Source organism: Bactrocera neohumeralis, chromosome 5 (assembly GCF_024586455.1).
Source record: "Bactrocera neohumeralis isolate Rockhampton chromosome 5, APGP_CSIRO_Bneo_wtdbg2-racon-allhic-juicebox.fasta_v2, whole genome shotgun sequence".
Lineage (NCBI taxonomy): Eukaryota > Metazoa > Arthropoda > Insecta > Diptera > Tephritidae > Bactrocera > Bactrocera neohumeralis.
The window spans coordinates 8,064,753-8,084,444 of NC_065922.1; the positions used below are offsets into that span (position 1 = coordinate 8,064,753).

General features: G+C 34.2%; 1 protein-coding gene across 4 annotated transcripts in view; it reads right to left on the reverse strand.

The window, feature by feature from the left end:
* Nucleotides 1-859: 859 nt before the first annotated feature.
* The window catches only part of LOC126758302 (fizzy-related protein homolog), a 34,225-nt gene continuing 15,392 nt past the window's right edge, over nt 860-19,692 (reverse strand). For all 4 annotated transcript variants that reach the window (XM_050472530.1, XM_050472529.1, XM_050472528.1 and 1 more), the window contains 4 exons: nt 4,350-4,460; nt 4,161-4,283; nt 3,855-3,989; nt 860-3,765 (listed from right to left, as the gene is read on the reverse strand). In XM_050472530.1, the coding sequence (XP_050328487.1) occupies nt 3,073-3,765; nt 3,855-3,989; nt 4,161-4,283; nt 4,350-4,460 (1,062 nt within the window). In that variant the 3' untranslated portion in view covers nt 860-3,072. The remainder of the gene's footprint in view (nt 3,766-3,854; nt 3,990-4,160; nt 4,284-4,349; nt 4,461-19,692) is intronic.

Here is a 19,692-nt window from a genome sequence, read left to right on the forward strand (position 1 = left end):
ACTTGAAAGCGATAACGAGTTTTTTAAGAAAACCATCTTCTCCGATTAGGCTCACTGTCATTTGAGTGGTGCTGTAAATAAACAAACCTGCCGATTCTTGTGCGAAGGAAATTCGCAAATTATTCATTGCATTCACCTAAATTTACAGTTTGGTGGGATTTTTGGTCTGATAGAATCATTGGTCCGTACTACTTTCGAAATGAAGCTGGAGAGCGGTGTAGATCGATGACAACCAACTTTTTGTGGCCGCAATTGGAAGAACTTGATCTTGAAAACTACTGGTTCCAACAAAACGGATTGCGAGAAAAGTTTGAAGATTCGATTATTTCATGAAAATGTGACATTTGTATCCTCCAAAAAGTTGTGATTTGACACCCTTGAACTACTTCTTTTTTTGAAGTCATTGGTCTTTAGCAATAAACCAGACTCTCTTTAAGTAGAAGTCTTTAGAAGGCAATATTGAACGTTCGATCCATGATATACGAATTGCTTTGCCTTCCTCAATTAAGTTCTTTGTATATACACGTTAAATTAGGACTGAATCTTCCGTTTCTATTGCTTCTACTGTATCTATTGTCATTAAAAAGTTTAATTTGTGGAGGAAAACGAGTATATATTCAACACACTGAAGTTTTCACCACAATTCGCTCCAAGGTATCAACGTACAACATACCTAAATATTGCCCCAGTAGAAAATTTTGCAGATTGACATAAAAAGAAGAGCTGTCAGCGTTTTTAATAACTTTGGAAATCTAGAGTACCATACGTATCCTGTTGTTAGATGCGATGCCGAACTATAAACATTTATTTAGTGCAATACTTGACATAATATTTTTTTATTAAATACAAAATACTATAATTTATTGTATTTTAAATTTATTTTTCATTCAATTAAATATTAGCATCATTACAATACAATTATAAATCCAGCTCAATTATTCAATCAATGTACATACAAACTCGTTAATGTAGCATATAGTGACTATGATCCAGGTATGACCTGTATATGTACAAAATATATAAGTACTTTTATACATATTGAGAAAAAATAAGCTATTTAATAGTAGTATTTATGTATGTGTGGTGAAGAGGCATGGCTAGCGTTTAATATATTTAGGAAATTATGAATTAATTTACAATTTAAAGTGGTCGATACGAAATTGGATGTAGAATTAGCTAAATATAATTAAAATGAATTGCTAACTGCGCCTCTTACAAGACAGCAATGCCAAATTGATATAAAAATAAAAGATATTAAAAATTAATAACAAAATATAGTGAAATATAATGTGAACATGAAATGATGTGAAAATTTTTCTTTAAGAAATTTAAACAAAGTAAAGAATACCGTAAAAATCAAAATCAACAAAATTAAGCAATTACATTAGTCACATATATTATTTTCAAATTGCAATATGCAATTTTTTTTTTAATTTATAGAAGTGATGCAAATATGAGAGTTACCACATATTGTTGGCCTTAGGAAGTCATTTGAAAAGAAGTGCTTGTGAAATACACAATTTTCTCATATCTCCTCTTTCACTTTGCTATTAGCTTGTTTCTTATAATGAAATTATTATTTCAATTTTGCAATATCATTTAATTTTTGGACTAATATTTTTAAAGAAAATTGAAATATCAATTTTCATTTTATTTACAAGCCTACACACTTCTCAATGTAATTTTATAAATAAGTTGTCTAAATATGTATACTCGTTATAATAGTTATGGTATTTCTATGTTATCAGTGCGTTTGCATGCCTACACGCAAGTTCTCACTAGAGTGTCTAACATCAAACTCTTTTAGCAAATGAAAAACTCACTTTTATGTAGAAATTCATTTGGTAAAAGCGGTTACAACAACTCCGTTTGTATTAGAAGTTTTCAAATTCTTAATTACAATTTACAATCAATTACTTATTTATAGTGATTGACAAAAAGCTAGAATTAATGATGATGCATGCCTCTCAAACGGACATTTTAGTGAAATATTATAGAATCTCTATAATATATATGTATTTGTTATAAGCCAATAAATGCAATTCAAAATAATATAATATAAACATTGACTGTAAATTTAACGCTTGCGATATTTAAATTTTGCATATAATACAATTCCAATTTGAAAACTGCATTGTTTTGTCAAAAATACCGCAAACCTCATACAAAAAAATATATATTGTATCTAAAGAAATTTGCTTTGAGTTTATAATTATCTTCAAAAACGGAGATAATATATTTTAACATTGCACGTTCTTTCAGTGTGTAGTTTATAATGCTAAGTCAAATTACAATTTATTTTTTGCTTTTAAACTTTTTATAATTACTATTCGTAATCAATTTAAGATTTCAATAAAATGTTTACTGTGCATAGTCATTTGGCATATTGCTTTGTTTAGGAATTGAATTTTTCTTTAGACACCATTGATTGATGTGAAAATGGTTTAATGTTTAATACATCTCACTTCACAATACAGTTCTCTTAAGCAATAATCGGCCTCATTCATAGCAGAAGAACCGATAAACAATATGGTGTATTGTTAACTTTACACAGTGCACTTTTATTTCAAGTTGCGAATTACTTATTATGCGCTTATTTCTAGTAATGAAGCAAATTCTGATACTTTTTAAGTACTTTTAACATGTGAATGATTTTTATAGTGCTTTCAAACATGCATAAGAAGTAAACACGTGACCGGCACATAAAAAATACCAACAAAAAAGTTTGTTTTATAAATAATATTCACAATTTGTTATTAATTATAAAACAAACCTAATTTTTATATAATTTTGGTAGAATTGTTTATATAAATATATTATATATGCAGTCGAAAGGAAAATTTGCTTCATTAGAGAAAAAATTGCGTTATTCCCTAAGCGCGCAGTTATTCTCAACCATATAATTTATAATTTTTACGTTTAATTTTGCATATTTTTAATTTTAACTGCGCATTTACTAACGTTCCATTGTAATTTTTAGCGTTAATTAATTTTTAGTATTAGCTATAAATGTGCTCAATAAACAAGCAAAGTTTTCAACTCCAATCTATTATCCTACTTGCCAGCAGAAATTTATCTTATATTGGTAAATAAGTTCAGTACAGATTTGTTCTCCTTTTGACTGCGCGCTTTACTAAAGACATTCCAAAAACGTAGCGTCTCATCGCCAGCTCCCGTCACGATTGCTTCACCATCCGGGCTTAGTGCCAAATATAGTACGCGATATGAGTGACCCGTTAGTTTGGCCACTTGTGTTAGTGATGGATATTTCCAAACCAAAATTTGATTTTGTGAGTAACCATGCGTTGATACCAGCTCGGATGAGTGTTTCGACCAAGCCAAATTGCACACTTGTGAACCAGTGTCGACGCACTGCATTGGCTGGCCGGTTAAAGTGTTCCAAAATCGAATGCAACGATCGGCGGTGCCGCCACCACTAGCCAATAGACCATGATGATGTGGTGACCAGGCAATCGCTTTTACCGCTGCCGTATGTTCCGTATACGATTGCACGGGATTGAGCGAATGTTGATTCCACACATAGAGACGATTGTCATTACCACCGCTTGCCAGATATTGATTGTCCGGTGACCATTTGAGACCACAAACCTCTTGTCGATGGCCAGCCAAACGACGTTCCGATTGTTGCGCTGGTGTGCGTGTGTCCCGCTGTATAATTAAACGATCACGCGAACCACTGGACAATATTTCGCCATTCCACGCTAAAGCGCCCACTCGTGCAGAATGTCCAGTCAATTTATTGATCTAAAAAAGTTGATGCTTCAGTAAATTGCTCATATGGTAATCGTGTATTGGAAATACATATGTAGTATTAAGCTTGTTAGCGTACGCACCTGTTTACTAGCAGCCACATCCCAAACGGTGACGAAGCCGTGATGTGTACCCACCGCCACCAAATTGCCACGCTCATTCCATGACACTGATGTTACGGTGTTCGAATCGGTGTTAAGGTCGCATAGGCGTGTTACCTGTAAATTGAAAGTTCAAATTGCACATCAATTTGACTGATTGAAACTAAATAGTAGCAATGACAAAGTTTTTATATTAGTCGTAAGCAAGCAATAGCTCGTTTAGACAGCATGAAATGTACAGAAACTTGTTTTCTTAATACTCATTGAAATTACTATTATCATACGTACTTGACTAGTACATGCGCTCCACAGATAAACACAGCTGCCCAGTCCAACAGCGAGCACATTTTGAGACGACCAATCGACCAAATTCAAATAGAAATCATCTTGCAGCTCTGGCGCATCTAACACCTGTAAAATTCATACATACATATTACTTAATCGTAAATCATAAATATTGTTTACTCAAAAATTTACCTTAAAGGGTATACGCGATATTTTTCTGGTTGCTTTTCGTGGTGATCGCAACAGCTTCTGACTCTTTGTGCTGACTGGTGAGAGCGAATATGGACACTGCTCATTGAAATCCTAAAAAGAAAGACAAATAGAAATAAGTGTTATTGAAATCAGCGTAAAAATTAGTTATTCTCTAATTAAGTGTACAAATAAATAAAACGTTACAGTTAGTTTTTTCGAAGTCATGCAATCGGTGAAGCAGAATATGCGAATTTGAACAAACTTTAGCAATTAGCAGTGTTATGCGAAAAGAAGGTCTTCAATGAGCTTCCGTATATTTTAGACAGAGTAAATTATACCAAGAATATGTTACAACTTCCTTTTAAGGTTCTAAAAATTAAGAAAAACTAAACATTTGAATTCTTTCTATGGAGGAGCCCGGTTTGTCAGGGATATATACATACATATTTTTGTAGGTAATTTTAGTGGAGTTATTAATCGGATTGTTTTTCTAAAGTTTAACAATATTGCTAATGTCGAAATCTTCGCATCTTTTCAGTTCAAACTTTTTGCTAGAGATTTAATATATAATAATACTGAGGTGTACCGACTAAAGCAGCGGCTGTAAACAAACTGGTTGACAGATCGCGCTTATATTTGGCATTTTAATTAATTTTAAAATATCGTTTACCCCAGGAATTTAATTACAATATCCGGCCATTCTCCGCTAATTGCATGTTGTGTTCTTTTGCAACTCGACTCAGATGAAAATGACGGAATACAGGGTTTGTCCGGAAATTAATAGGACTGATTTTCTACAGCCGCGACTGTACTTCGGAGCGTGCGCGCACCGACTGGATTCGGTAGAGAACGTTCCTAGCTAACGAACGAGCGGCTGATCTCCGAGCACCTGGAGAGTCAGGACAAACATTTACGCGCGACGTGTTTCTGTGAGTGGTGCAAGCCGAAAATGCAGCGTTCGTTAGAGCAGAGGTACGCGATTAAATTCTGTGTGAAACTCGGTAAATCTGCGACAGAGACGTTTGATATGATCAAGCAAGCTTACCCAGATGTTGCTTTAGCAAGAAGTGGTGTGTTTCGGTGGCATCAGGCCTTTTTGGAGGACTGGGAGGATGTCGCTGATGAAGACCTGCGACTTCGACAAACACCGACAACTCAGACTCAGTCGACTAAGTATTCGTTTAATTGCCCAGATGTTAAATTTATCAAAATCTGTCCTATTACTTTCGGGAGAAACCCTGTATTTCAAGTTATAAATACTTGTATGTATGTATGTAAACAGTAGTATATAAACATTTTATTAAATTTGAAGTCCTTTTTAATCAGCATTTATTGTTAGTAAGTCAAGGGTTAAATAAAATCGATTTGTGCGAAATTCAGCGTGTCGAAAAGATCAATGGAAAAATCAACTATGTTGATATGTATGCGCTATTTATATATTGTATATTTGTACGTAAAGTTCAATTGTGTCTACGCATTTTTATGGAAATCAACTAATGCCGTTTCAGCATAATGAAGGTATGGGGGGAATGGAGCAAAGGTGTCACGCGATCAACAATGTGCTGTCTTTGTAAATATAAAATCGTACGAATATGTGTATGTATGTACACACGTAAAAAATATATATGTATGTAAAACTGAGGTGTCTAATAGGATTTTATATGCAATGTGAGCTTGGAGCGTTGCGTTTAGATATACATACGTATGTATATGTAAGTAAATGGCAACGGAAACTGTGTCAATGTGTAAAAATTCAAATCAATTCAATTTGATGCATTTCAAGCAGTAGAGAAACTGTGTAAAGGGTAATAAAACACACTACAAAATAATAGTGATTGCGCATAGTTATGTAGATATGTATGTATGTATGCGTAAGTGTACATATATGCTAAATATGTATCTAAATTATACAGAATAGATTGCAGTGATCATTGCTTTTACACATGAGTAGTTTTGTTTTAGAATTGCTTGAACTTTACACAGCATGAAATTTCAATTGTTTAGTAAAAAATTTATAATTTTATTTTGCTTTTCTAATTTTTCTGCGACCATGAGTTTTCAACGTTAGTTGATATATTTTTTACAACGTTTTCTCAATATTATAACTATAATAATTATTATTAATTTTAAGTTCTTTTAAAATTGTTAGTACTAACTTCAGCGGTAGTCAGCAATTTTTGCCCTAATTCTACATTAAGCAAATAATAAATTATTTGATGGTCAAATTAAAATTGTTATTAGATCTACAACTTTGCTCCCGCCGTTTTTTTTTTTTTTTGTAAATTTAGGGCTTTATTGTATAAAAACGGTCCAAAAGTGTTTTCCCTTATTCCCTCAAAAAGTAATGCTTAATTAACACACGAAATGCTTTATGATCCATTATTTTGTAAACTAACACAAGTTGCTTTACAAAAATTCTATATTTTTTTAATACCTATGATTTCTATATCATATAGATGGTAGTAGTAGAGTAATAGTATTATCTATGTATGTGTCAGCCTCAGTAAAGCGTGGACGGGTCCTCAGCCGCACTTTTCTTGGAATTAAAAAAGAAAAGTAAAATTTCCCGCAAATGTCGAGAATTCGGCTCAAAAAGTGACATTTTCAGTTGAGAATAAGTTTGGGATGCAAATAGATCTCTACAAATATTTTGTGGGTTAATGTTGACACAAATGTCCAAGATCGATATAAAACGATTTAATCGACCAGTGCTAGTTGATGGCAACTCAGCGATTATTTGATGTCATTTGTTTTGCTAATTAATTTTTATTGCTAAAAAAATATGTAATTTATTGCATTAAATGTGCTGGGGTTATAGGAGTTACTTTACATTTTTCTGCTATAGTCATTCACTTGTTCTGGGAAAATGTTGGTGAGAAAAGAAAAAATTACACTTAAGAGGTGTTATACTTAGATATGATAACATATCGCATTAATGACAATGAATCGGTTTGTGGGCACTGAAGCTAAAGTAAGCAAATACGATAATATATTGGGTAGTAACGTAAACGCGTACATACTCACATATGTACATAAGAACATATAATACAAAACTGAAAACCGATATACATACATAAATTGAAAAGGGTGGAGTTTCTATTAACGTATACGCAATGTGCCCCAAGTAAACAAAAAAAAACTTCCAGATAACAAATGTACTGGATTCCTTTCTCCATAAAAGTTATTTATTTTCAGCACTTGTTGCAAAGTTATTATCAGTTTTTTTATGATTTATGCTGTAAAAACACTGTGGTCGGCGCTGAATGTGAGTCAACATCAAAAAATATTTTTGTTAAATGAAATTTTGGTATGATAAAACCGAAAGGAATTTGGGTGTGAGCGTGTCTAACCTTTTCAGGGGTTTGTGGAGTTTGAATGATGTAATCAGCTGAGAAGCCAAGTTTATTTCGCAAATATTCTCAAATGTGTTTCCCAATAATTTACCATTAGTGTCTAGAGATGTTAGTAATATTGCGCAGTACGTGTATGTGCATATTCGCAAACAAACTGCATTGTGTGCACAACTTTAACGCTTTGAAACCAGTCGACATATGTACAACGTAGAATATAAAACTTTTATTTGAAAAATATATACATATATTTATAATACAAAACAGTTAGCGCGAAGTAATGAGCCTTTTGAATTCATAATTTTCATGTTTGTGCAAGTTTGATCTCCATATATGAATAAGTTTGCATTTGACAGTCGTTTGTTCACGACCCGAAAAGAAAAGTTTGTCGGGCGATTTTTACCATATACAAGACAAATAACGCGTTTGCTTAAAAATGTTGTGTTTCCAATAGTCACAGCTCGTTCAAAATCTTTCAGATCTTTTTGGTGAGCCTAATTTATTATGAATACAAGTATATGCGTGTCACAAAGAGTTCAGAGAAGGTCGCGAAGTCATCGAAAACTTGCTTCATGCGAGTTGTCGATCCACCTTTGTAGGCGTGTTAATACTATATTCGTACCAAAAAATCCTGATTTGGTCCAACATGTAGTAGCGAATTGCAGGATCCGGGTCAAATTTGTCATTTGAACAATTTTTTAAATTATGATATTCCGATCGATCTTGTTCCGGTCAAGGCCATTCTTCAATAATTTTGCCAGTAAAAAATATATTTAAAAAAGTTGCTTTCAAAGCCCTCGAATTTCAATCTCATTGGAAAATATAGATAATTTCGGTCAAGCGTTTCAACACAAAAGAAGTTAATAGTTTTAAAGGTGCTTGTCATAGCATTTCGAATAATATTATTTGCTTTTCAATTTGTTAATAATAAAGCGATTAAGAATTAAATATAAATATTTTTTTTGTTAATAAGTTCAGAGTTCCACATTTTTACTTGCTTTATAAAGCCTTACAGTTGACTTCTACATGTTTTCTTCTATACCGTATGCATATTTGTTTATATGATAACGGATTTTGTTGTCAACTTTGACAGATTTCTTTTGCTTGATAAGAATTTTCGTATTATGTTGTATTAAAACACGCATACATGAACATACATTGGCTCCATTTGTACATCTGTAGCTAACCTTTGTACGAATCATTTCGTATATTCGACAAACGTGAATTCTAAAGCGGCTGAAAGGCGTCTGACCGGTGTATTGTGTTTTTTCCAGCATTGTTGTATAATTCTGAACTAAGTGACCAAACAAAGTAGATATGCAATATAAAGCACATTAACCTCTTAATTGTCAAAACATGACTACCAACTGCCAAAGCAGAAAGCCAGAAAATATCCAAAAGTGTATGCGTAAAGTGACTAATGAGCACTGAAAAAGCGGCATTACGCCAGTGAGATTATATTCGGTTTGCCATTGTAGTCAGAAAGTTGGCATTATTTGAACACTTGAGAAATGTTTCTATGATTGGCACTTTCAATCGGTTTTTGAATAAATCATAATCGCACTTTGGAAGGCATTTTTTTACAATAATTTTAATAAATAGTTTCTATGGATAGATTATTAATTCATATTCATCATTCATACACACACAATGGAATTCATCAACGTACAGTATTGGCACGTCTATAGGCTTGTTCACAATCCAATACGAGTAACTATTTATTTGCTTTGCACCAACGTGTACATAAGTACAATGAATTGCAGCCACGCCTCTGACATTAAAATAACAATAAATTATTCATATTGAAAGCATAATTAGCTTTATCGTATCTACCATACGTCCATCATATTTATTAAACAAAAGAATTCTACCGACGAATACACTCGTGCCAAAGCCCAGCTGCGGTTGTGGTCAACCCAAAATCGTTGCCCAAATACAAATATATCGAGTAAAGATCTATACCGCACTTACATATATATACATATGCTCGTCGACGGCAACTTAGCGCATCCACGCCTTTAATTTGAGCCCTGCCTCGTCACCTCTTTTTTGGTCTGCACGAATGATTATTCAATTAAAGTTTTTCCTCCAACAATTTATAAATTATTTCACATATTTATTGACCACACTTTGTACATCCATTTCATTGATGCGTTAATTCAATTACGGAAATGACTTCGGATATTGACTTTTGCTAATTAGAGCATATTAATGTCAATTTGATGTTCGGTTCGAATGATTGAACTAAAAAAGCATAAGTGGAAGTACATACATAACATACTTGTATGTACATTTAATCTCTGCCAAAGCAAAAAAAAATCGTTAAAAATCATAATAAAACGTGCAATATATAGCAAGTGTAATACGATAATAGTCATTTCTTTTTCTGGACTACCCACGAAAAAAATAAGCATTAGTTATATTATGTTGTTTATCAAAATATTATCCATGACGTTCTATAAAGAACAAAAAGAAGTCATCGTTGAATCCAAACTATGCAACAGTTCATCCATCAATTCCCGATCTTTAAAAATAACCTTCGCCTTACAGGGTTTGTTCGGAAAGTAATAGGACTGAGTCGATTTAAAAAAAATTATTTTACAATTATTACAATTCTTTAAAAACATTCAAAAAAGGCTTCTTCTTCGGCGATGCAGCGCTGCCAGCGCGGTTTCCAAGCATTGAAGGCGTCACGGAAGGCATTCTCCGGAATAGCCTTCGGAGCCGAGGTGCATGCTGCATGGATCCCGTCTGTCGTCTCAAAATGCTTGCGGAAGATTGCCTCTTTTTCTCGGGATCATACTCAAAGATCCATGACTTGTCACCTGTGAATAAGTTATTCAAATATTGGTAGTCACTTTCACACATGTTTAAAATTTCTTGGCACACTTCCACTCGCCGCATTTTTGGTCATCAGTGAGTACTTTTGGCACCATCTTCGCGCACACCTTGCTTAGGTTCAAGTGCTTCGTCACAATGCCCACATCTGGGCAATTAAACGAATACTTAGTCGACGGTCTCATTTCAAAACTCTACGCACACGAGTCACATTGTCGGTGTTTATCGAAGTTGCATCATCAGCAACCTCTTCTCGGTCCTCCTCGCTTGATCATATCAAACGTCTCTGTCGCAGATTTACCTATTTTACACAGAATTTAATCGCGTACCTTTATGAGAGGGCGTCAAGAGAGCTCTCCCCGATAAAGCTGAATTTTTTTCAAAAAGAGTACCGGAAACAGGTATCTTTGGATACGCCTGATCCCGAATTCCGATTCCACATTCATGGAGTACATTATAGCTGCCGATGAGACATGAGTCTATGAGCTTGACAATATAACAAGTCAACAATCATCGAAATGGAGGGAGCCTGATGCTCATTGTTTTTATTCGTGATTTGGTGCATCATGAATTTGTTTTGAAGGAACTCTTTACTCTATTTGGCAATATTAAGGCGTTTGCGTGAGAACATTCGGCGAAAATGGCCGGAATTGTAGAAGGACAATTCATGGATTTGACACTATGATAATGCACCATCGCATTGAGCCACGATTGTGATCGAATTTAAAGCCAAAATTGCAATCAATCAACTACCGTATCAACCAGCTTTGGCTCAGTGTGTTTTTTTTTTGTTTTCCGAACAGAAATTGCCGCTCCGTGGAACCTGTTTTAAGTCGATCGAAGAGATAAAAAATTCATCTGGTGGGGATGACTTTGAAGGCGAAAAAATAAATATTAAATTATAATTGAATATTTTGCGTTTTATTTACAATTTCCGGGTACTCTTGTTGACTGTCATAATGTACGTTAATTATACCGAAAAAGTTAAAGAAACAGTGCTTCAAAGTCGTTGTGTTAATATCAGAAAGATAGCAGAAGATATCAACATCTTTTATGAGTCGAATCAACACATTTTGGTTAATGTTTTGTGTTTGAACCAAGTCAGTTGCTAGACTCGTATCAAAAGATCGGAACCTTTTGCGAAAACGACGTCGAGTAGAGGTCGCAAACGGGATGCCCGACACCTTAGCCGAGCCCCCTACATTCATCAAACGTATCATCACTGATGAAGATAACTAGGTTTATGAATATTACACCGAAAATATCAACAATCCAGCAAATGGCGCTCCTAAAATAACCCGATACCGAAAGAAGTAATATCCGCTGACGGCACTGAAAGCCATCCCACCCGAGGCTTATAACAAGTGAATGAAAATTGGATTAAATTATATTGGCTATTGAAGGCGATAATGAAGATTTCGTCTATCTTGGAACTAGTATTAACACCAAAAACAATATCAGCCTCGAACTCCAACGCATTTCGGACTGAGTAGGCAATTGAGAAGTTAAGTCCTCTCTCGACTAACAAAGACCACATTCTACAAGCAATTCATCATCCCCGCCCTGCTACAAGGTGCAGAGGCATGGACTATTACTACCTTAACAACGGCGAATAACGCAGTCGATGAAACGATGAGCTTATGAGATACGGATATACGACAACGAAGACCTCCACTCCGTTGGAGAGATAAGGTGGAGAAGGACCTGGCAACACTTGAATCTGACTTGACTGACTTGTAAATGCGCCTGTAACCGCATAAAAGGTGGTTACGCCAAAAAGAAGAAGATTAATACCAATCACAAAAAGATCTAAACATATCAAATCAACCTTATCCTCATTTATGACGGCGTTTTAAGAACTTGATGCGGCGAAGTTTTCACTTTAAATTTTTGTTCTTGGTAGTTGGCTATAGTTAGCGCTTACAACTACTATGAAAATGCACAAAAATAAACAACAAAGAAAATCAGCTTATAAATCGAGTTCCTGCAGAATTGACTGAATGTTTTGCAAAGGCGGCAAATTGTTGAACCCGAAGTAATCAAGGTCAACACTAATTTTCCCACAAATCGGTGGGAACTAACAATGTAAAAGGAATGATTGGCAAACAAAAATAAATTGAAGACACCAAAAAAAAAAAGCAAAAAAAAATCAAAAGCTTATACTTCATTTGATTTAAACAAAAAATTGTACAATAACAACAACGCCGAACGGCAGCGACGCTCGAACTCATCTATCAATGTGTTGACTATTGAAATGGTTATTTTTTATTTTTTGGAGAAAAAAGTTGAACAAGTGGACACATTTATTTTTCTTTACCACTTATATACATTTTATTGTATTCCGAAACCGGAGCTAAAGCGGTGAATTGTACAAAATGATGGCTTTCATGTTTTTTGCGCGCGCACGTTTCGTTTAGGCCTCTTTCGATTTGGCGTGCTCAAGTTGTTGGCTTTACATAAGAGAAAGGAAAAAAAATTGAAATATAAAATGAATTTGGCGGGAAGCGATGTGATTCGCGTTTTCGGCCAACTTGAGTTCGTATGTATTGGAGTGCGTTAACTTGAAATTGCTTGCGGATAGCAATAAGAGGGCGGCGCTTACTGAAATATTTTGGCCTTTTTATACTCCAATGGATTAAAAGTGGAAAAGAAACACGCGAATTTTATAATAAATTCAAAACCAGTTTGAAAACCGGCAAGTGAAGATTGAGTAAAAAAATAAAAATAAAATACCTTACATGACTATAATAAAATTTAAAATAAAATTATACATGTTAACCAAGCTATTGCAAAATAATTGTGAGTTATAAATACATATAATGGAGAAATTCAAAATGCGCATAAAGCAATTAGATGGATTTGATGATGGAGATCAAAGAATAAGATGCTACGTTTGTTGTAAAGGGTATACAAGTCGCAAACAAAAAAAAAATAATAATAAAAACACAACCAACCTTTAGTGAACAGGAAAGTTAAGTAGCAAAATAATTTTATGCAAATGTTGCTAAATTTAATTTATGCGACTAGCAGGTGTGGAGAAAAAAACTAGATTTATAGTAGATGTTAACGATGTGGATTTCTCATTAACATAAAATAAAATAGTTTTTTTTTATCAAAATTCTCTGAGGCACATTAACTGGACAACGTCGAAATCCGTAAATTATCTGAGAAAATTTTTAAAATTTTAACATTTTTATTGTCAAAATAAAATTCTGTGTAGTAAAAATAAAAAAAAAAACCTATCGCCAATATTTCTCATAACCGTAAAAAAGGGTAACTTGAAAATCATTAATTTAAAAGATATAGAAATCGATTTTATAAAGTTTATATTATTTAATGAAAGCATAAAACGGCGATAATGGGAAAAAATCACCCGGAAATTGTGATTAAATTCCCCGAGTAAATGATACATCAAAAAAAAGGATTTTGCTAAGTTGGTAGGACTGTCCTTAATTACTATGCCAAATATGAGCGCGATCTGTCAACAGTTTGTTTACAGCAGCTGCTTAAGTCGGTAAACCTCAGTAAAGCGTTGCGATTTTTACATTGGATAAAAATATCAAACAAAGAATTTGTCTCAAATTTTGTATTTCTAACCATTAGAGAGATGGCAGGAGAGCTCGACATCTCCGAGCCCGTTCGAATGATTTTGGTATGAAACACGTTCTTACTCGACTCGTCCCGATAAAGCTGAAGTTTCTAAATGAGTACGATTGTGACCGAATTTAAAACCAAAAATGCAATGAATACCATCGATCAACCATTATATTCACCAGATTTGGCTTCGTGTGATTTTTTCTTGTTCCCCAAAATTGAAATTGCCGTTTTGTGGAACCGTCTAGTTGATCGAAGAGATAAAACAAGAAAAGTGTTTCGAGGACTGGAAAATCGTTAGCATAAGGGTATTACATCTGATTGAGATTACTTTGAAGGCGACAAAATAAATATGTATTGATGAATAATTAAATATTTTGCGTTTTATTTACAATTTCCGGGTACTTTTTTGTCACAATATATTTTTGTTATTTTCGAGCATAAAACCTTTCTACTTTCACGTTGGCGCAAACTGGTAAAAATATCCATTCGTCATTTCGCAAGAAAGGCTTTAAACCGCTTAGTTATAGAAAATCTTTGAAATTTGAAACCCTGATTATAGAACTCCTTTTTCAAGGTTTCAAAAAGGAAAGCATTTTTTCACTATTCCACCATTTGAGTGATTTTTTCAAGGCTTTAAAGTGTACTTTAAGCAAAAAAACGACTTTTTGAATATCATTGACTGAACCAATCTCTTAATACTGAAAAGTGAAATATGTGCCTCTGAAGACTTAACTCATCGGCATCATCGGCAATATAGACTCAGAATGAACTTGGAATAATTTATTTCATACCACAGAAATGTGAATATGTATATATATAATATATATAATATACATACGTACATATGTATGTATATAACGTGTACGGAAATTGTGTGTATGTCTGCAATTGATAGAATATTTGGGGAGCATGTAAACATGCTTGTAACCATTTTCTAGTACAACACCAAATTGTGCTCGACCAATTTAACGAACTTAAAAATCTAAGCTCACGCTGTTTTAATTTAGTGTTCTCTATTATTTCTAAGTTTTGCGGCTTACATGCTATGTATGTATGTATGCAGTATATGAGCAAAGTTAAATTTTACGACTTTGAATGACATAAATTTTAATTAAATTATGACGACGGCTACTCATGTTTCTGGTACACGCCTGTCTGTCAATTGCTGAAATGGATTTACATAAAAAATACATAAGCACATACATGAGTGTCCGCATTGGTAGGCTTGTCTATCATCTATTGGACGAGCATGTGCCTCTTCTGTTGCATTTGTTGTTGGCTTTGTCGCAATTAGTGCTTTGCTACTGGTATTTTGATGTATGGTAAAAATACTAAGTTGATTATTTATTAGACACATTCGTAACTACATATGAACGTAGGCCTAAAACCAGGTGGGTGTGTAAGATATACATATGTATGTATTGTGCGCAACTTGGTATAAATAATGGCGCCAGCAATATTATTGTGGGGAATTTTCGACACTTGTTACAAAAAAGATACATATCTAAGCTGAAAAGACCGAACATGTTGTTGCAATATTCAAACATAATAAAACAAATAAAATTAGAGCTCAGCGCGAAAAGGTGTTTATTATTCTTAACTCATAAGAACCGATAAAAAGTCAATACAAGTGTAAAGGGTTTATAAATTTGTTCAAATGTCACCTAATCTCGATAAGAAACCCTGATAGGGCCAAAATTACTACATACGAGTATGTAGCTGACATGGAAACAAGCATTTATTTATAGACATGGCGACAACCTTACAAACACATATTTTAATATTAAATTTTTTTAATTTCTGATTACAGCATGTTGATTAAACTCTATTAAGTAGTAAGCAAAAATGGCCCAAAAATTTTACTTATTTGTTGAATAAAAAGTAAGAAGAAAGAAAGATCAGAGGAATTCGTGATTTTTGGGAGAGAGGTCGGTGGAATATGTTCGGCTACAGATCGTCATCGTAACTCCAATTCGAAATTTCTTGGACTATGCATAGAACTACGAGCTTTTCATTACATGACGAGATGCAACAAAAGAAATATCAGTCATATTTGGGCATACTTACAGACAGGGAGAAACCGTGTACAAATTGGAGAGAGAGAACTTGAAGATATAATAATTAATGTGGAAAAAAGTTTTTTCGGGGCGTGACGGGGCAGGGCACACAAAATTGGCGAAAAATCGACATCCACTAACGTTTATGGCGGATCGCTTATGGTATGGACTGTTTCCCAAATGGCGGGCATGTTCTCTCTACGATTCGTACTAAGTCAAATTAGTGAAACATCATTAATATAATGGTACTGAATAATGGATTGATTTCGTTCCGTAATTGTTGGTTGTGTAGTCATTGCCGGGAAGATATCCTACCAAAGAAAATAGTTTTAGTTTAGCTTGTCTTTCTGAAGTATATTAAAGGCATTCGCGATTTTTACCATGAGTGAAATTATTTAACGAAGAAGTTCCAATTAATTTTCTGGTGCCAAAACGTTTAGGAAAAGGCCTTCGGTGATAATATTTTGTCGCGAGCAAGTGTTTTTGATTTGTACAAATTATTCAAAGACGGTCGAGAACACGTTGACAACGAACACAGTACAGGACGGCCATCAACAACAAGTGATGATGAACACGTCAATAAAATAAAAAAACATAGGAAAAGTGAAAGTATGGTGGGTTCCAAAATCGTTCAACTTTTTCGAAAAACAGCGGCGCGTTAACGCATTATTCTTGGGGATGAGTCTTGGATCTATGCTTACGAGCCAGAAAAAGACGATCAATTGGCCAAATATCGTGGCAAAGAAGAGCCGATGCCGAAAAAATCACGTCAAAACAGGTCAAAAATTAAGGTTATGTTGACAGTTTTCTTTGATTAACGAGATCCGAATTCCTTCCGACCAGCCAAACTATCAACAAGAAATACCATGTGGGTGTTATGCGTCATTTGCGTGAAGCTATTTGTAAAATAGGCCGGTATTACGGGCCGACAACTCTTGGTGTTTGCACCACGATAATGCACCCTCGCATAAGACATTGATTCTTTATGAGTTTTTTGCGAAATTTTGAATAAATAGGTGCAGTAACCACCGTATTCGCCTGATTTAGCTCCGTGTCACTTACACGGGCTCCCACAGAAGGAATGTCCCTGTTCAGGGTATAATAGCATGAACTTAAAAAGCCACAAGCGATTTTTTTAACCAGCTCAACAAGTCTCAACAAGCAAATTGAATTATGACTCTGACAAATTTCACTTAGTATAATTGAGTGAAGAAATTTAAAAGACAAACGTGATTGTAAAAGATCAACAAGCAAAGTTTATCGCACAGCAATAAATGAGCAACAAGAAATATCAAACGAAAACGCATGGGAATATCACGCACAAAAAATAAAAGAATGCATAACAGATCGTTAAGCAATCTTGGTTGCAATTAAAAAAAAATAAAACATCTTATCGAGCGACATCGCTTCATTCATGAAAAAGGAACAAAAGCAAATTAGACGATGAAGGCGTGTATTATTATGACTTTGGCACATGCTATATGACACATAAAGGAAATGAAAATATGACGCGACGTGAGCAAATTATAGATACTCAAGTACTCAAAACAAATCGGCATTTAATGTCAGCGGCAACGAGGGACCGCCGTCTAAGGCAACACCACTATCCTCCTCCAAGTCATCATTATCATCATCGTCGTTGGCAACTGATCTCCGCTGTCAACGTGTCAACGGTGGCGAGCACTTACTTAATGTAAATATTGAATAAATAAATGAACTTAGAAACTAATAGAAAATCAAACAAAACTGCCAAATTTAGAAATGTAAACAGCGTTGATGACATTGAAGTGCTGATGCTGATTTAACTAAATGGTAAATCTATGTATATTTACACAAATACGATTGCTGTAGATGGAGTGGTTCACGGTTAAACCAACAAAAAGTGGCAACTACTTCAGTAAAATTTACTGACAGTTCAAGCAATCAGTTGAAATTTCTCACAAAAATGCTAAAGGAAAATATTTGCATATCAGCAGCAGTTACAATAAAGATAATGAAAGTAGTTTTCTTGACCAATAATCTGTTTTGATCAATTAAATACAAACTGTACTTCTATTATTGACTGAAAAGTTTTTCATAAGTTTTGCCAACAGTATAGCAAACAACTTCGAAAATATTTCCATAAACAGCAAGTAATTGAAAACAAATTTAAAACATCTGCATTCAGTAAATCTCATCTGAAGTTCGTTTAAAAAGCTTTTTGTATTTTTTAAAATGGCTGTCGCAAGTGTGTTTCATTACTTCATTACTAGGTCTATGCACAAAAATAGCAATCTACTTCATAAACTTATGTTATATTATATGATATAAGCACACATATAAATTTGTAGATGGAATAAACATTTAAAGCATAGTAAAAATAAATCCATTATTTAGCCAATAGCCGGCTTTGGTAATCTATATCCTGCGTTTTTTTAAGTGCGGGTAGGCTATATTGAGAAGGAGAGATAAGATGTGGTACTAAAAAAACACACAGTGTTTGCTTGAATCGGTATTGTTGATGCACGCGTCAAAGATTTTCACCAACAAATAGAAAATACAGGGATTGTCCGGAAAGTAATAGGACTGATTTTCTTCCGCCACGACTGTACTTCGGTAGAGGGCGTTCCTACCTATCTGCGATAGAGACGTTTGATATGATCAAGCAGGCTTACTCAGATGTTGCTTTTGCAAGAAGTGGTGTGCTTCGGTCGCACCAGGCCTTTTTGGAGGAACGGGAAGAGGTCGCTGATGAAGACCGTGCTGGGAGACCTGCGATTTCGACAAACACTGTGTGTGTCCCAAAAGTGCTCACTGACAACTAAAAATTGCGGAGAATGGAAATGTGCCAAGAATATTGTATTGTATGAAAGTGACCCCAAATTTTTGAATCAAAGGCAAGCATTTTGAGACGACAGAGGGAATCAAACCAGCATGCACCTCGGCTCTCATAGTCTTTTAAGATCCGCAATTATGGTTCAAGAATGTGTGATGTTAAATATGCACCACGTTCTGGAAGACCACGTAAGAAAACATTATGTACCTGATTTGCAACTGCAAGTTGCTCTTGAGTCGCAACAAAGTCGATCGAATTGTGAAGCACATAGTTATTGGTCATGAAAAAAGGGTCACTTAAAAACGTTAATTGAAAACGGGCATGAGCGAAACGATATAGACTAGCCAGAAATTCCTAGATCTTGGTTAGGAAGTGCATATGCATTCACCTTATGGCCCGGACCTCGAACAACTATCTCAGTTTTTTGTCTATAAGGAGGGTTTAAACGGCAAATTAGCTTCAAAAAATCAATCAATAATGAAGAAATAATTAAATTATTTTTACTAGACCTATGAAGTATAAGAATAATTGCATATACATTTAATTATATATATTATTATTATAAAACAACAGTGTGACATATTTTTTCAAGAGCAAAAATTAGTAAAGAACAAAAAAAAAATATATATATATGTATATAATTCAAGTTGAATCTTTTGGGTAAAACTACATTAAAATAAGACAGA